This window comes from Heptranchias perlo, chromosome 17 (genome assembly GCF_035084215.1).
Source record: "Heptranchias perlo isolate sHepPer1 chromosome 17, sHepPer1.hap1, whole genome shotgun sequence".
Classification (NCBI taxonomy): Eukaryota; Metazoa; Chordata; class Chondrichthyes; order Hexanchiformes; family Hexanchidae; genus Heptranchias; species Heptranchias perlo.
The window spans coordinates 21,186,534-21,204,444 of NC_090341.1; the positions used below are offsets into that span (position 1 = coordinate 21,186,534).

Below are 17,911 nucleotides of genomic sequence, written 5' to 3' on the forward strand. Positions count from 1 at the left end.
TAGCATCGGCAGTTTAACCACAGCAGTTGTCATAAACATGTTTTCATGAACCCTTGTAACAATGAACAATGGACTAAGATAATTATAATGGGAGACCTCAGACACCAGATAAGGGGAATTGTAAACCATAGAAAGGCAGAAGTAAGAGCTTAAACAGCTAAGATAACAGGGACAGTTGAGATAACAGGAACATCTGCTCCCGCGCACTTGCGAGACTCTATGATGACTATGGGCAAGTTATTGGAGGGACCGAGTTGGTCACATGCATGAGGCCAACAGATTGCTGCCTGTCAGTATCAACCGTACTGTGTATAAAGCCTGATGAAATTGTTTAATTGGAGACCCTTGGCTCGCTAAGGCTCTCCCCTGCATGTGCTTGAATAAACTCTGCTTACGAAAGGCTCTCCGGACTCAGCGTGGGTGATTTGAATGGTGACTGAGATGGTCGCTACAACAATGACTGTTCACAATGGCACAACTAGTGTATTGAGTTTGGTATATCCTGCCACACCACTGAAAAGTCTTGTGGTAGCCTTTTCCATTGATGCCTGTAGGTAACACTGGCTTAAAAGGGCTTTCCAATGTTACGCAACAGGCTGTGACACTATCTGTCTGCTGCAGTTACATGCCCTGGCCACCAAGTGGGTCTCTGGAGTACTTTTTACATTTGCAACCTCACTTGTGTCAGCCAAACTGGTAGAGGTAAGGAATCGCCTAATGCCTAAGTTTTGAGTTTAAAAAAGAAATATTTTGTAGTAGGTTCTTTACTTACTTTTCCCATTTACAGAGGCTGCTTCTTCCTCCTAGCCACCTAAAGATAAATTTTCTGAGAGAATCATGGCAGACCCAACCCTGGTGCTTGTGATGGAAACCCCAGGAATCAGTTCCCAACTTTGCCTTTCCTTCAAACTGTTCCTCTCTGTTGCTCACCCCTAAAATCTGCTGTTTGTGTTTCAGCCATCTGCTGCACCCATTTCTTCCAGTGACTTCACGGGCCTCTGCTGTCTATGCTCCAGCCATCCGCCCCACACCTGTGGTGGCTTGACTGGGCTCGGCTCTCCATGGCCTAGCCACTTTCCTGCACAGGTTCTACCTAAAGCTGTATTCAGTTTTATTGCTTTAAATGTAGTCTCTGCTCGGAATACTATTATATTTGCAGCCCAGCTCAACCAATCACCCTCTAAGGATGTGGTTAACTGTGGTAATAGGATTTTCCATGAAAATGCAACAAGGGAGCAATCTCTGTATTTACAATTATTTTGACAATATTTAATTGCATACCAACTCATGCAAATAAGTGAAGCAATCTTAAATGGTTTGTGGCAGTTGGTAAATAATTTAAACATATATACACAGTGTCAGGGACTCCTATATCTCTCTAATTTGTTGACAAGATTTATTTTACCTCTGACATTTGTAAAACAATTGGTTTAGAATGCAAAGTGCAGCCTATAAAAAAACAAAGGGAGTCAGTTTGAAGGTGTGCAGCTTCTGGAGATTTCCAGAGCTACACTTGGCAAAGAAATACATGGTTAAAGATCAAAATAGCACTTCAGTTCAGATGCTATTCATGACCTAGCTTGACAGGGGTTCAGGTCTACAGGCAGAACAATTACAACACACATCTCCCCGGAGCACAATCATTTAGTTGAATTTTTTTTTGCTCAATAGTTCCCTGCCGAAACATTCCTCCTCCCCCCACCACCCCCCCCACCAGAACAAGTATACCAAAACAAAAAAATCCTACCCCTTAAATTCTCTCTCCCATCTCCCCATCCTCCTCTCCCTCCTCTTTCTCCTTCTCAACCTTCACCCTTATCCCTCTATGGTCTCTAATTCACTCTACCATCCCCTCCACCACCCTTTTCTACCTTTGCTCTCTTCCCACATCCAGCAGTACAGTCTCCTGTTGCTTCTCTCCCCCATCCCCCCAGGTCCAATTATTATTTGCCTTCTATCCCTGCTCGACCTTAAGAGTGCATTTTGTCTTCACTCCCTAAGTGCAAGGACATGGCATGAACATTGATGTCGACGAAGTAAAAGGAGATAGGAGCACTACCTGAATCTGCATTTCATCTGACAATTCTCTGGCTTTGTTTTCAAACTGTCCAGCTGCTGGATCGGTGGCTTTTACAACAACTTTCAACCCAGTTCTCCCTTTTGCTCGACTGTACACATTCATTGCAAAGTTGTTGCTTGCTGGAAGTTGAAAAGTTGCCTAAAAACAGAAAATACATAAAAAATAGCTGATTTGTAAATTTTACACAAGGAGACCCTAGCAAGAAAATAATAAAATTGTTTCAATATGTGGGAATACATTGCCTGAAGACAGCATTGGTGTTTATTATATATATGTGTGTACTTACACACACACACACAACAGATGTAAGCAGCAAATAATTTTTGAATCCCAACAGCTCAGTTTACCTCAGAATGTCTTGTGCCAAGGTCAATGATGTCCCTTTTAGTGACAGACCAATGAAACGTTAGTCCTGGTATTGCATTACCAAATGCGAATGGTGTCTGGTTGCTTGTAATTCCCATTACATAGACCGGCATCTGTGAATGAAGTAAATGAATAAAAACCATTATGACATCATCAATCACTGCTACCAAATTCAAACAACAGTGTATATGTCGAAAGCAGTATGGATCGTTGAACTTTCATTAATATCCTGAATTTATGAACTTGCAACTGCATTTGTCAAGGTTCAGTAAAAATACAATCAAAATTATTCAAGAATGCAGAGAGATTCTGATTTTTAATTCAGAATACAAAAGTACCTGAGTGCCAGTCTTCATCCTAGTAATGGGTGCACGGATTCGCACAGCTTTAAGCTGAACTATTTCCACTTCTACTTCATCCTTTAATTAAACAAAAACAGTTTATACACTACAGCACCACATTACAATGTTGAGAGCTTAAGCAAAACATTTTCCTCCCTAATTTGCTACAACAGTGATTAGCTTTTGTACTAAGAAAGTTAAATGGGTGAGTGCTTGAAAAGGATTTTTAAAACAGCAAATCACCAAAGCCAAAATAACACTTGCAAATTCTGAAGAATTCATCCACATGGCTAGCTTCAGTTACAAACATGATTTATACAATACAGCAATATATAATAGGGCAGTGGGGAAAAGGAGAAAGGGTTCACTGTCTGTCTGATTTGCACATATCCATTCTGTTGTCTACTTCAGCTAAAGATTATTGTGAAGTGGTGGCCAGGTTTAGAAGAGCTGTTTGAATTTAAGAAAGGTGTTGGCGACAGGTTATTCTACTGGCGTTAGGAAAGCATCTCCTAATTAAGGGAGCAACTCCAATTTGGGACAAGCAGCTCCCAATTAAATTAGGACTGCACTAAAGTCACTGAAGGACCCCATCGCTGGAACACAGAGGCAGCAAAGTCAGTACTGGGTGGACTCCAGAACTGATTATAGATGGTAGCAGTGACAGGTAGACTCTAGTGTTGACCATCAGTGGCAGCTATGTTGGAAAAATAGCATTCGGTAGTTTCAATTTTACATACAGTAGGGCAAGTCTTCGCAGCACCAATTAGGGACTCATGTGGCAGGATAGTAGAGGAGCATCACAATGACAGTCAAATGTCTTTCGGCATGTACCTGCATTAAGTGGGCTCTAACGCTAACAGATTTCAGCACAAGTCTACATTAGGTAGTTTCTGATAAGAAAGAAGGACTTGTATTTGTATAGCATCTTTCACATCCTTGAGACATCTCAAAGTGCTTATAGGCAATGAGTTACTTTTGAAGTGCAGTCATTGTTATATAGGTAAAGGCAGCAACCAATTTGCATATAGCATAGTCCCACAAATAGCAACATGAACAAATGTTAGCCAGAACACCAGTAGAACTCCCTAGCTCTTTCAAATAATGCTCAAGGGATCTTCTATATTCACCCAAGCAGGAAGCCTCAGTTTAACATCTCATCCGAAAGACAGCACACCCTCAATACTGCACTGAAGAGTCAGCCGAGATTACGTGCTCAACTCCTGCAGTGGGGCTTGAACTCAAAACCTTCTGACTCAGTGATAAGAGCACCATCATTGAGCAAAGCTGACACTTGATGACAACTGCAGGTTAAGACACAAGGTCAACACTAATGCCAACCTAATGGATCTAACAGATGTAGATCATCATCTGATGGGTTCTGTTGCAAATAAAGCAAGTTAATAGTAATAATGGGTGAGCTCTGATATTGTCCATTATTTTTGACGTTAGAAGTTAAATCCTGGGTGAGCTCCAAACGTAATTTGAAATGCAAAGATGATCAGGATCCACATCGAACAGGACGAATGCATCCTCCCAAAATAGTCAGAGCTTGTTATCTACATTATTGTGGGGGATGAGGATGGGGAAGGTAGAGGAAGAGAGGATGACAGAGCTACTCCATTCCATTTCACAAACATTCCAGCATTTTATGTTGAGGACAGGGGGACCTGGCAGGGAACAGCCAAAGTCAGAAAAACAAGCTCTGGAAGTGCATACAAAAATGTTGCATTTTCCAGTTAAACATTCAGTTTGGTGAATTTGTTCAGAGCAGTCAAAAGGGAAAAGGTCGAAGAAAGCCAAGCAGCCGATTCCCTGGCCAGGACTTCACTGACAATGGAGGGAGGAAATGATTAACTAAGAACAAAAATGTATGTAAAATAATGCAATTATTTATAACCCTATTGAGGCTGACATATTCCTGCAAGGAACGGGGCTAAAAGGTTGACATATAACAGTAAAGATGATTCCAACTGTTCTGTATAGATAACCCTCAAGGTACACTAGAATTAGTTGAATTTAGCCATCTTTTACTTCAGGTCCAGGAAGTCAAGGTTCTCACAGCACTGAATACTGACTATCAGTCCCTAGCTGGCCACATTGCTGCCTACATCACTTCCCAAAATAAAAATCAATTGTCCTCAAATCAGTAGATAGTTAAATCCATTTTATGTCACTCATTCCCACAAGGTCACTTGAAAGTTAAAGGATTCTAAATCAAGCATAAAATTAAACATGCAAACATACCCTCTATTCAAACTGCCATTATTGTGGGAACAAAAAATGCACAACTCCTTCACTACTAGAATAGAGCCTCAACTTCAAACACTAACACTAGTTTACATTTCAGCTGTAATTTAAAAGTAATAATTTGGCTGGAGATCTTCAGCAGCAAATCAAATGACAGATCAGCACAAGTCTTGCTTGTATATATAAAATTATGACAGGACTAGATAGAGTGGATAGGGAGGACCTATTTCCCTTAGCAGAGCGGTCTGTGACCAAGGGGCATAGATTTGAAGTAACTGGTAGAAGGATTAGAGGGGAATTGAGGATAAATATTTTTACCCAGAGGGTGGTGGGGGTCTAGAACTCACTGCCTGAAAGGGTGGTACAGGCAGAAACCCTCAACTCATTTAAAAAATACTTGGCCATGCACTTGAAGTGCCATAACCTACAGGGCTATGGACCAAGTGCTGGAAAGTGGGATTAAGCTAGATAGCTCTTTTTCGGCCGAATGGCCTCCTTCTGTACCGTAACTTTCTATGATTCTAACTGTGAATCCATTAAAAAATTAAATCATCACCACAATAAGGCTTTCAGCCACTGGTTTAATTAGAGAAACTACGGGTCCATAAAACAGTTTTGAATTGACAACATGCTCTGATTTGGCACATAAATGTTTAAGGGATTTTCCTGTGTACCTTGGGAGTAAAAGGCACCTCACATGCAAGTTCAAATAAATACTGTTTTAAAAAAAGAGATTTAGCTGTTAGTTTTCTCATAATTTGGAATAAAGTAGAAGGAAATCCATTCTGCAGGCCTACAAAAGCCTCTCAAAACTGGGGGAAAATGCAATTGAGACACATCAGATTTCAGTTTCCCATCTCTTACCTGAGAGATCACCACTACTTTGCCACTTTCAGCATCAACAGCTTGAACTACTCCAGTCACTTTGCAATTTCCAATTGCAAGTCCCTTTACATGCCCAATGTTATTTACTGTAGCAAGGTCTTGATCACTTATAGAAAACAGGATATTGGATTGAGGCTGCGGACCTCCTTCAGAAGTAATCTGTAACACAGTAACAGGAACAGCTGATTAAAATTAGCATCTTCATTCAAAACATTCAGATTTTTAATGAAAAATGTATTTAACATTCAATATTTTGTGCCTCAAACTGAAGTAAAAATACTTCAGCAGGTTTTTGTTCTAAACACTTGGATACAATAAAAATCTCTGGGAGTAACAATAATCTGAGCAGTTTTCTCATGTTATTAATTTGTATTTTTGTAATACAAGAATGATTTTAGGAATGCTGGAAAGAGGTATTTTTCACTGTTATTTGATATTTGTTATAAGCAAGTGGAAATCTTTTGAAGGTCAAATATCAAGAAGATACCAGCCCTGCTCTGCATATTGGTTTTGGGCATGCACACTGATTATATATCCGGATAGGTAGAATAATAATGCATTAAGTGCAAACAAATTGTAGTTTCATGGTCATTTGTGACAGTATAATAAAGTGTTATATCTGACAGACAGGGACACATTTCAATTTAGACTTCTGATGAAAAAATGCAACAAAACCATCTTTGGTGGTCATTTTAACAACAGATTCATCAATATCAAAATCATCATTACTTACTTTCATCAAAAACAGCTCTAGGAAAAATAAGAGGTCATATTTTGATACTCTATTGCCAATACAGAGTTGATTTTTGACACTGAATTTAACAATTTTCAGCAGATATATAATGATTTCAACAGGGTTTTTAAATTGTTAGCAGCAACCTCATTCTGAACACAACATACCTGCATCATTGCACCCACAATGAGCGTTACTTTTCTTGGAATCAATCGAAAGGGATGGAATACCTACAGAACAGAAACAAATTGATTTAAGACTGAGATGACACCAGAAATCCTTTCCTAATTTTTAACATTTATATTAGCTTTTGATGAGTTCTGTATAACAATTCTGTGGCTTTTAATAACACTCACATAACCAGACATTTTGAATTATTTATCGTTCCTGAGGAAATGTGCTCAAACTTACTTCTACTTGCTGAGGTGCAGAGCTTAGCTTTTTGCCATCCTTACTCGTTACAGTTGCAGTCAAACTGGTCTGTCCTATTGCTGTACCCTGAATTGTAAAGCTTGCAGTGTAATCATCAAGGATTTCATCAAGTGGTCTAAAACAGGAAGTATATGTTCAGGAAAAAAAACCTGATAAATCAAGCATTTAAATGGCTGAGAATGAAAAATGTGTGCTAGCAGCCCAACAGCAACGTCAGTAGAGCTCTGCCTCTAATCTTGGGAGCCCTCAGTTTGAATACAAAATCCCAGTTGACTTTCGTGCTTGGCTTTCAACAGGATTACCCATGAAAGGAAAGTAAGTGTGGGAGGAATCCTTCCCACATGAACCACACTCTCAACTCCTCATGGGCCAAACAACAGCTATAACAGTATCTGTGGGCATGTCTGTACTGAACACTGTCCCAACCCCCAATCAATGCTGACATATATGGGGACACATCTGGGCAAAAAAGTTTATTCAAGTAAACAGACGCTAAAGGAATTAAGCTAAACATTCTTTCAAAGCTGAAAAATGTAACTTACTCCAAAGAAAGTATTTGAGAAGCTGCTTTCAGTTTCAAATTCATGAAAGGAAAGTATATGGACAAGAAAGGTTTTTTAGAATCATCCAGTACTCGCACATAGGCTTTAACAGTTTTACCAATCTCCACCTGTGGAAGACAAAATTAAGATGAAAACACTTTCAATTGAAGATTATAGATAAACCAAGTATAATTTGAATAGGTGACACACACTTAGAAGCAATGAGCTTTTCTGGTAGTTTATTGCACAAGCCTATCAAGCTTTGTGTAAAACTAAGCTCAATATTCTTAGTTTTTCCTCATAATTTAACTTCTGATTCTTGGGATGCTTAGTTTGTTGTTTCTATATGTTTGCTTGAGCAATAATACCCTTATGATAAGGTGATCAACAAAGGCATAGAATACTCAAGATGAGGTCTGACTATCGCCTTATGTAACAAGAAATTTGACTTCTACTTTATCCCTCTGCTAATACAGCCTTTATTTGTTTTCACTGCAGCCAAGCACTGGGTTGACTTTCATAGATTTAATAAGCCCTAGATCTCTGATCAGCCTGATGCATGACTGTTACATTTCACACAATTGTTCTTTTGGTTTCTTGCTCCCATACTAATTATAAACTTATTTCTCTTCCTTTAATAACGCTATGATACAGCACAGATTTAACAGGAAGAGGGTGAAAGGGTATAATCTGTATTTTTTTCATGAAACATTTTAGACAATGTGCTCAGCTCAAGGAGAAGACTGCACGAAATGCAACTACAAGATTTGTTGAATGTAGCCAAAATTATAATTCTGCAAAACTTGTACATATTAACACACGTTCCAGAACTATAAAAAATGAAAGCACAGAAAACCATTTGGCCCACTGTGTCTGCACTGACTATTTGCCAGAGCAATCCATTAATCATACTGCCCCTGCTCTTCCCCATAATCTTCTATCTTCCTCTGCTTAAAATATGAATCCAGTTTTCCCTTGAAAGATGCAATGGTCGCTTCTTAACTATCCGCTGTGGTAAAACATTTCATGCTCTTACAATTCTCTATGTAAAGAAATTTCTCCTAACCTCTCTCCTCACTCGCTGGAACACCTTTACCTTGATAACCCGTCATTACTGTCTCCACCGGCAGAGAAAAATGTCTTTCTCAATTCACCCTACCAAAACCCTTGACAAATTTTAAAATTCTCTATTAAATCTCCTTTTAACCTTTTCTGCTCCAGTGGAACTAGTCCCTGCATCACAAGTCTCTCCCCATAATTATAGTTGCTCATCACCATCATCTTATTGAATCTGCACTTTATAGTCTCTATGGCTTTACTGTCCTTTCTGTAATCCCAAACTTTCACCCCGACTGTGGTCTAACCATTACCTTGTACAAATTGAAGTTTACTTCTACTACTTTATTTTTATATTCTATGTCTCCATGTGCTATTTAACTTTTTTATCGCTTTACCTAACTGCACTTTCAAGAAAAACAGAAAACAAAATAAACTGTTAACCATTAACCGTTAACATACTAATGTCATTTAACCAACCTTGTCCACAACCCGTATGTATAACTCCAATATGTTAGACACGTGTACTTCAGCTCTGGCAGGCCCCAGAAAAGCCAGACACAAATCATGGACTAAAACGGTTAAAATTCCTGGATGAACTGGGCGCACCTGTATAATACAAAAAAAATGTTCCACGTTTTGTCGATAGTTTAATTTGAGAAACTCACATAGGCCTGAAACTACTCGGGGACACAATTCCACCAGTTACATTGGGATTGCAACTGGCGCGAACCTTCGCTACTGACTCCGCCAGAGTATGCGGGATCAATGGGTTATCACCCTACCTGCACAGGCCCGGCCAATGTCCACGTCACAAGGGGTACACCCCCAGTGCCTCACTACTCTGGGAGACCAAAAAATGCAGCGTTGGGCAAGCTGGGGCGGGGCGCGAGGGAGAGAAAAAGGTCTTTCTTCCTTCCTTCCCTGTGTCCCCAGCAATCCTGTGCCACAGGGGCTGCTCTGAATTGCGCCCTAACATTTTCTTGAGGGTCCAGGCCACGGCCTTGGTGTGGAATCCCGCAACTTGGCATATTTATCTCCAAATTTACATTGGATTCTTGTAAGGTTGAAGACGTGGGAATTCCTCGTGTTGGGAAAATCCTTGCCCTTAGCCCCAAATGTTGTGTGTGTGGCGTTATTTGGGGCAAGTGGAGGCTTCGCTCCCAAAGGAAGTTCCAGCCCTAGTCCTCAGGACTCAGCACTTGAAAGTCCTGGTGGAGTTTGCAGCCATTCCGCATGGTAATATCGCAAACGGTAAATCAGAAGGTTAAGCTTAAACTAATTTTAGACCAAAAACATAATTATAGTCATCATTATCTGGGAATGAGTTATAAGATTGTAACTGAATGAGTTGAATAAGATATAAACCACAGGAACATAAGAAACAGGAGCAGCAGCAGGCCATACGGCCCCTCGAGCCTGCTCCGCCATTCAATAAGATAATGGCTAATCTTTGGCCTCAACTCCACTTTCCTGCCCAATCCCCTTATCCCTTCATTCCCTTAGAGTCCAAAAATCTATCTATCTCAGCCTTGAATATACTCAATGACTCAGCAATTGCAGCCCTCTGGGATAGAGAATTCCAAAGATTCATAACCCTGAGTGAAGAAATTCCTCATCTCAGTCTTAAATGGCCAACCCCTTATTATCCTTTATTTTAAATTCGTTCATGGGATGTGGGCGTCGCTGGCGAGGCCAGCATTTATTGCCCATCCCTAATTGTCCTTGAGAAGGTGGTGGTGAGCCGCCTTCTTGAACCGCTGCAGTCCGTGTGGTGAAGGTTATGCCACAGTGCTGTTCAGAAGGGAGTTCCAGGATTTTGACCCAGCGACGATGAAGGAACGGCGATATATTTCTAAGTCAGGACGGTGTGTGACTTGGAGGGGAACATGCAGGTGGTGTTGTTCCCATGTGCCTGCTGCTCTTGTCCTTCTAGGTGTTAGAGGTCGCGGGTTTGGGAGGTGCTGTTGAAGAAGCCTTGCCGAGTTGCTGCAGTGCATCGTGTGGATCCTAAGAGTATGCCCCCTAGTTCTAGACTCGCCAGCCAGGGAAACAACCCCTCAGCATCTACCCTGTCAAGCTCCCTCAGAATTATCTATGTTTCAATGAGATCACCTCTCATTCTTCTAAACTCCAGAGAGTGTAGGCCCGTTCTACTCAATCTCTCCTCATAGGACAACCCTCTCATCCCAGAACACAGTTTATCCGCTGGTATTAGTAGGAACCCAGGTGAATTATGGCTTTTAACCCATATCCAGACATGTTACTTTATAATGTAAAGGTGTAAACCATCTTTTCAATGTGTTCTTTCCCTTACCCTTTGTGTTCAGAATTCATTCGAGACATTATGGCCCAGATATTTACTCAGAGCCGGGAAGAGAGTGGAGAGTGGGTGGTGGGGGAAGCATTCTCTGATCGGAAAAGCAGAAGTAAAGATTTCCCGTACTTCCTGCCAAATTTAACGGCAAGACGTCTTGTAAATTTTGCAACAGGTTTCCCGCCCGACAACCAGTAAGGGGGGGGGGGGGTGGCCGGGGGCTGATCGCGGGGCGTTTTTAAACGGTGAACATGGTGGGCCAGAGGAAGCACTCCTGCTCCTCTTGGCCCACAAGCAGTGAAATAAGGACACTTACCTCACGGATCCGGCCCTTCTCGCCTCCTTTTATCTGCTGGGATTACCGCGGCTCAGGAATCCCAGTCTCCATGCGTTAAGAATAAAAATGGAGTTAATATGTAGGCATGCAGCCTCCTTGAAAGATTTGAGTGAGCGACTGCCTCCTGAGACCAGATTGGTCGCCTGCCCTGCGACCCGCCTCCGCTAAAACTGGAAGTGGGCGGGTTGGGGTCAGGTTTGAGAATTTCAAACTTTTTACCTTCTCACCTGCCCCCAACCCACCCGTCCTTGGGAGTTAAAACTGCCCCCCACATTGCAAAGCCAAGGATATTATGGCGTATTGCAATGGCATTGTGCAATTGGTTACATGTTTGTCGTCTGCCTAGTTTTGCTTGAACTCAGTCAAGATGCCAGGCTTGCAGCTGAGAAAACTCCTACTCAGCTGATACCTAATCACTCAGGAACTGAAAGAGTGTCGATTCCTGCTGTGTTAAATTCAGAAACTTGCTGGCTGAACCCTTGGCTGTTGGCCAAGTGCACCTCAGAGCCTGTACCCAAACTAAATTATTGGTTGCCTTGGAAGTGCAAGAGTGGTGTAATTCCACATTTCTGAAAGTAAGCAGTTTTAGAAAACTATTAGTGTAAAACATAAAAGGAGGTATTTACTTGGCTCTAAGAGTACTTTCTTGTTTTAAAATATAAGGGATTGTTTTATAAAGCTAATGCACAAGTCTAGTGTAGGGATCATTATGCTACTAACGAAAATAAACATTGCCCAAGAGTTTCTAACTCAAGGGCAACTCAACAACGTTCTCAAATTAAACATCCAAAGCTACACAACAGTTTACATAACTCCAACCACAGCATTTCCAGCTATCCAGTGTTTCAAGACTGCAGGACAGATTAATTCTACTGCAATTCAAGAGCTAAGAACATACAGGAACTTTTCTCCCTACAGTATTATACAGATAATGATTCACTTACCTGAGCAACATTCTGGGCCTCCTGATAGATAACTCTTGCTAGATCTGTTGCACTTGTATTAATGAAAAAGTATCCTGATCCCTCCTTGAGTGAGAGCTCTGCCTTTTAGACAAAAAGATTGAAAACACTTGATTTAATAAACATATTTTGCAAACAGATCCTATTTGACAATGTCTCCCAAAATGAGTAATACATTTTTACCTTAACATTCGGATGGTTGTAAATGGTGATGTTATCCGGGATGACTTTAACATCTTCCACAAGTAACAACTCAATTGTAGCAGATATAGGTAATAATGGATCATACTGTTACAAAGGAGTACCAAAAAAGGTTAGAATGCCCATTATACATTTTTAGTTGCATTACAATCCAGTCAGAAGTTAAAACTACCACATCACAGTATTAAGTTTTAAACGACTATTTTCACATACTTCAACAAGCCCAGTTATCAGAGTCTTCACTAATTCACTCTACTCAAACTAGTTGACATACATTAGATTTAACTTTAGCTGCATTGAGATGTTCCTGCTGGTAGCCTGTTGCGGTTGCTGTGATAGAAGTGGACCCTGATTCACGATGAACTAGCACAGTTTGCAAACCTAACAAAATAAAATACACAGTCAAAATAAGCAAACTATTCAACTTTTGCAATGTAAACCAATTGATTTTTAATCATATCAATACCATGTTGTTTCTTTTGTCCATTTCCATGATCTTTGAGATTCATTTGCATGGGCATACTGAGTTCGATGCTGGCTAAGGAAAGTTTTGATGATTCCCAAATAATGCTGAGGGAAGAAAAGTTGTCAAATTTACGCCCTTGCTGGTCATATGCTTCTAAGTCGAGGACTGGGTTACGATAGTTCGACACGGGAACCTAGAAAAGAGGCAGTACTATTAGAATATGGAGTAATATTTCAAATATGTTATTTCATTAACAATTTTTAAAAAATTGTTGTTCATGGGATGTGGGTGTCGCTGGCAAGGCCAGCATTTATTACCCATCCCTAATTGCCCTTGAGAAGGTGGTAGTGAGTCACCTTCTTGAACCGCTGTAGTCCGTGTGGTGAAGGTTCTCCCACAGTGCTGTTAGGTAGGGAGTTCCAGGATTTTGAAATTATTGAAGGTGCTGAACTATAAGAAAGCTTCTCAATTGAAACCAAGTGGCTTGAAACAAATATATGAAGTCTTATTTGAACATGGTAACTATTTTAGAATTATGGCACAAAAAGTTTTTAGGAATTTGAATTTTTCAAATTTAGAAAACATCAAATTAGACTTACCACTTGCTTATTTTGTTGAAGCAAAGGACACGATAGGTCCAACTGAGGACTCAGGTACACAGGAGCCAATGTAAGCCTGGATGGGGGAGCACAAATAAACTTGACAACAGCTGGTTCTACTGCAGGGAAGGAATTTTTTAAACTAGGTTTGTTCCCAACCGTCAAAGCCAAAACCTAAAAGGGAGGAAAAAAATACATACAATATATAGTTGGAAATAACAAACATCAATTAATGAATGTGTGCTATTACACGATTCCTAAAATGTCAGGGTTGGGGTGAACAACAACCAATTTAATTCCACTCAGAAGAAAAACAATGGGGTTTTCTTATTAAAGTACCATGACAACTTACAGAAATTTATCACAGTTTGTATTTAGCAAGTTTAAGACACAATATTTACCTTGCAAAAAAGTTGATATAGTAGGCATATTATTGCAGCACATATGCCAGGAAACTGTAAAGCTTAATAGGGCAATAGAAGATACTGAGCAAAAGTTGCTGTTTCTCACCTGTTCTCCCAGTGCTGTACAGGTAGCTCCAACCAAATGCTTGGGTTGGTTCCTAAATGCAGGGGAGCTAATCAGATGAAGAAGAATACTCTCTTCATTTTCAGCTGTAAGATCTGTGAAGAACTTCGAGGGCTCCAAGACCCATGGCATGGGTCCTCCCTCAAACAGCATATCCTTTGAGGATCCCAAAGTTACCAAAGCAACAGATACAGGATCTACAGCCTGAAATAAAAAGATTTAGGTAGATAAAGTCATGGTTAGGACAACTCCTGCTTCAAAACTATTACATTTATCACCTGCATATTAGTACCACCACCTCGGACTCAATTTCTATGCTGTAACTTCATTTCATTGCATTGCATTCTTAGCTTTAAAACTATGGCTTAAGACAGGCAGCTATTAAGGGAGCATATTGCATAAATACAAGCCCATTTTGCTTCATATCACAAAATTGTATATTCAAAGAACGACAATGTATCAAGTATCAAAGCAGAATTCAAGGTAAACAAGGCAGAAGAGGTAGCTTCTAAATGTGGCACGTCCATTAACCAAAAGTCAGTCCAAAGCAAGAGGCGGAGGGGAGCACATCATCCAGAATAATTCATATGTTTTATATTACAGTTTGTAGAAATTGGTGAAAGTCTGACATCACAGGTAGATATCCAGTGAGGTCCTACATCAATTAGAAAAACCCACATCATTAACAGCACGTGTTGCCCTCATTTATTTTTAAAACAATGTAAATACTGGATGCCTGTCAAAGGATTACGAACGGTAATCTAAGATCCATGGCTGTTTATCTTTGTGAAAGTCAAAAATTTTTGATATCACATTGGTCAAAGCCATGCCAATATTTTCATCTTTAGGCAACAGCTGAACTTGACAATCACCTTCCTCTGCTTGATACTGTAAATGTATATTAGGATCCTGTAGCTTTGATGTTAATTTTTACAGGGAGGAGGAAAAAGAGAAATGTTATGACCTTCAAGTAGTGTAGTCATGGGAACAGGAGTAGGCCATTCAGCCCCTCAAGCCTGTTCTGCCATTAAATTAGATCATGGCTGTTCTGTATCTCAGTCTGGTCCTTTGACTGTGCAGCTGTTGATAAAAGCCAAGCTCCATTGTTTGCCCACAATCCTTATATTCTTTACTTTCTTGTTGGGTGAATTCATAAAGCAAAAAGGAGTTGTTATTTAATGAGATTGTTGCTTAAACACGAGAGTAGTTTTTCTCCCCATTCACACCTCACCAATTCCATTAGGGAAAGTAATGTATCTCCAAATTTTACCGTGACACTGTTTGCACCAAAGTATCCTGTAGCAAAGAGGTGGTTTCTGCTATTTTGCCAATCAATCTAAGAACTCCTCAAACTTTTCTGTGCCAACTGTGATTGCTGCATACAATGACATCTCTGACTTTTAAATTCAGTACAATTGATTCTAATCAACAAGGACACTGGTAACTTTACATGATATGAAGAATCCATCTCCTTTCTCACAATTTTCTTTGGGCCCGAGTTACTATTTTATAACCATTATTCTTCTGCACATACACTCACACAATCCAATAATATTCCAAGTTACTTCCTTCAAACGCAAAATTTAAATTCTGTTTATCTAAGTGTGTGCAAATAATCACGATCAACAAATAGTCTCTCATTTGCCTGCAATTTGTCAGATGATGAGGACACAACTTTTACAAAACTAAATAAATGTTGGTCGTAAAAACTTTATTTTTCATATAACCTTCTCATTTGTGCTCTAGATGCTAGGATAGCACCGCCTTGGCAAAGTATTTGCTTTCTTTTGTTTTCTGGAGAAGATAATGCAGTGCAAAATTCTACCAGTCGGAACCGGGGTATAAACAAATGGGGGTGAGAGATCATCCCCCATTCTTGGCCATATCTGAATCTACACTTCATGAGTTTAAAAATCGTAGCTGCACTTGAAATGCTGAATGTTAATGCATTCAAAAGATGCCCATGCAACATCATAGACTGTTCTCTTGACTGATCAGTCCATTATAGCCGTGCACTTAGAGGTACACATGATAACCAAGAGATACTTACAAAGAAATAGCAGAGAAAAAGAGCAGTATGCAAATTCTCCCCTTCAACAACAACTTGCATTTATATATCACTGTTAATGTAAAAACAATGTCCCAAAGTGCTTCACAGAAGTGTAATTAGACAAAAATCGATGCAGAATCAAAGATGATATTAGGAGGGGTGACTGAAAGCTTGTATTCTCTCCACAAGATGGGTTGGAGAGCTGCTCTAAACGTCTGTTGATTCTTAAAAATTGCAGCAAAAGCTCAATTACAAACATTGTTTCTATGGAACACTGTCCATTTTCAATATTCACAAATCACATCTAATGAACAGAAGTACCAGATGCACTAATAGCAGAGATTTTCCTAACATTTTTTAAATATACAAAAACAAATAAGTATAAATGGATGAAAAAGTGTATTCCATGATTATGTTGATAAAACAATCTAATGTCAAACAATCAATATTTAAAGCATAATGCTTAACTTCGCCTGAATGATCAGATGAATGCTTGTTTTATCTCAAGTGTAAATGGGAAAAAAGGATTTCTCTCATCCTCTTAGATGAGTTCTCAACTTCTTCCAACTAAACAATGAGAAGACTAAAGCCATCATCTTTTGCGCAGCCACAAACTTAAGTTTCCTCACCATCTACTTCAACCCCCTCTGCAGTCATTGTCTCAGGCTCAATCAATCAGACTGGTCAGAAGCTTGCTGTCCTGTTTAGTGCCAAACTGAGTTTCCAACCCCTTATTCTTGCTGTCACAAAGACTGTCCACTTCCAACTCCATAACAGTGGCTGCCTCAGCCCCACTTCAACCCATTTACCGTCAAAACCCTCATTCATGCCGTAGTCACCTCCAGACTCAATTAATCCAGTGCTTTCTTGGCCAGCCTTCCATCCTCCCCCCTCCATAAGCTCCAGCTTGCCCAAAACTCTGCTACTCACAACCCATCTCACACTAATACCAACTTGGCCATTACTCACTGAGCTACATTGATTTCCTGTCCCATAACAACTTAATATTCTTGTCTTTATGTTTAAATTTTTCCATGGCCTCGCCTTTCCCCACCTCTAACCTCCTCCAGCTCCATAACCTCTCCCAATCTCAGTATTCCTTACTCCAACCTCTTGTGCAACCCCCACCTTTGTCCCACCATTGGCAGCCGTGCCCTAAGCCATCTAAACCCCACACTTTGGAATTCCTGCCTTAAACTCCTCTGCCTCTCCACCTCCCTTGCCTCTTTTATGACCCTCCTTAAAACCCAGCTTTTTTGACTAAGGTTTTAAAACACCTTTTCTAATCTCTATTTGGCTTGAAGTCAGTTTTCCTTACACCTCCAAAGTGGCATGGGACATTTTTCCACATTAAAAGGCAGTAAATGAATGCAAGTTGTGCAATTTTACATAAATGGCAACCCTAAAATGCATGCAAGTTGTGGAGAGACTCCAACACTAAATTATGGTGATTTATACATAATAGAAACATGTAGGAGGAAAAAAAAATTGTCAATCCTGAAATACAAACCCTTTCATAATAAATACTTACTTTGAGCGGCACATACGCTACAATAGTGATGCTGGCAGTAAGGTACACGTGACCGTGACTATAGCTAACCACAAGCGTCGTGTAACCCTGAGCCTCGGCTTGAACTCTTATTCCGCTGCAATGCTTAGGGCCTGGTTCCAATCTCCCTGTTGACAAACCAGCTGGTTAAAGAAATTTAATTTTAATATTTAAGTCATTTTTATATGCTGTTTTATAACACTACTCCTTATCGGTT

General features: G+C 40.0%; 1 protein-coding gene and 1 long non-coding RNA gene across 2 annotated transcripts in view; one reads left to right on the plus strand and one right to left on the minus strand.

Moving 5' to 3' along the window:
• The window catches only part of LOC137334151 (uncharacterized), a 73,803-nt gene that overhangs the window by 49,207 nt on the left and 6,685 nt on the right, over positions 1-17,911 (plus strand). The window lies entirely within an intron of this gene.
• The window catches only part of nup210 (nucleoporin 210), a 102,704-nt gene that overhangs the window by 39,574 nt on the left and 45,219 nt on the right, over positions 1-17,911 (minus strand). Inside the window, exons 14-28 of the mRNA XM_067998695.1 lie at positions 17,677-17,822; positions 14,078-14,299; positions 13,568-13,741; positions 12,969-13,161; positions 12,777-12,883; positions 12,485-12,589; positions 12,284-12,385; positions 9,166-9,294; positions 7,630-7,757; positions 7,067-7,202; positions 6,823-6,885; positions 5,902-6,081; positions 2,785-2,865; positions 2,428-2,559; positions 2,060-2,218 (exon numbers count right to left, since the gene is read on the minus strand). Of these exons, the coding sequence (XP_067854796.1) occupies positions 2,060-2,218; positions 2,428-2,559; positions 2,785-2,865; positions 5,902-6,081; positions 6,823-6,885; positions 7,067-7,202; positions 7,630-7,757; positions 9,166-9,294; positions 12,284-12,385; positions 12,485-12,589; positions 12,777-12,883; positions 12,969-13,161; positions 13,568-13,741; positions 14,078-14,299; positions 17,677-17,822 (2,057 nt within the window). The remainder of the gene's footprint in view (positions 1-2,059; positions 2,219-2,427; positions 2,560-2,784; positions 2,866-5,901; positions 6,082-6,822; positions 6,886-7,066; positions 7,203-7,629; positions 7,758-9,165; positions 9,295-12,283; positions 12,386-12,484; positions 12,590-12,776; positions 12,884-12,968; positions 13,162-13,567; positions 13,742-14,077; positions 14,300-17,676; positions 17,823-17,911) is intronic.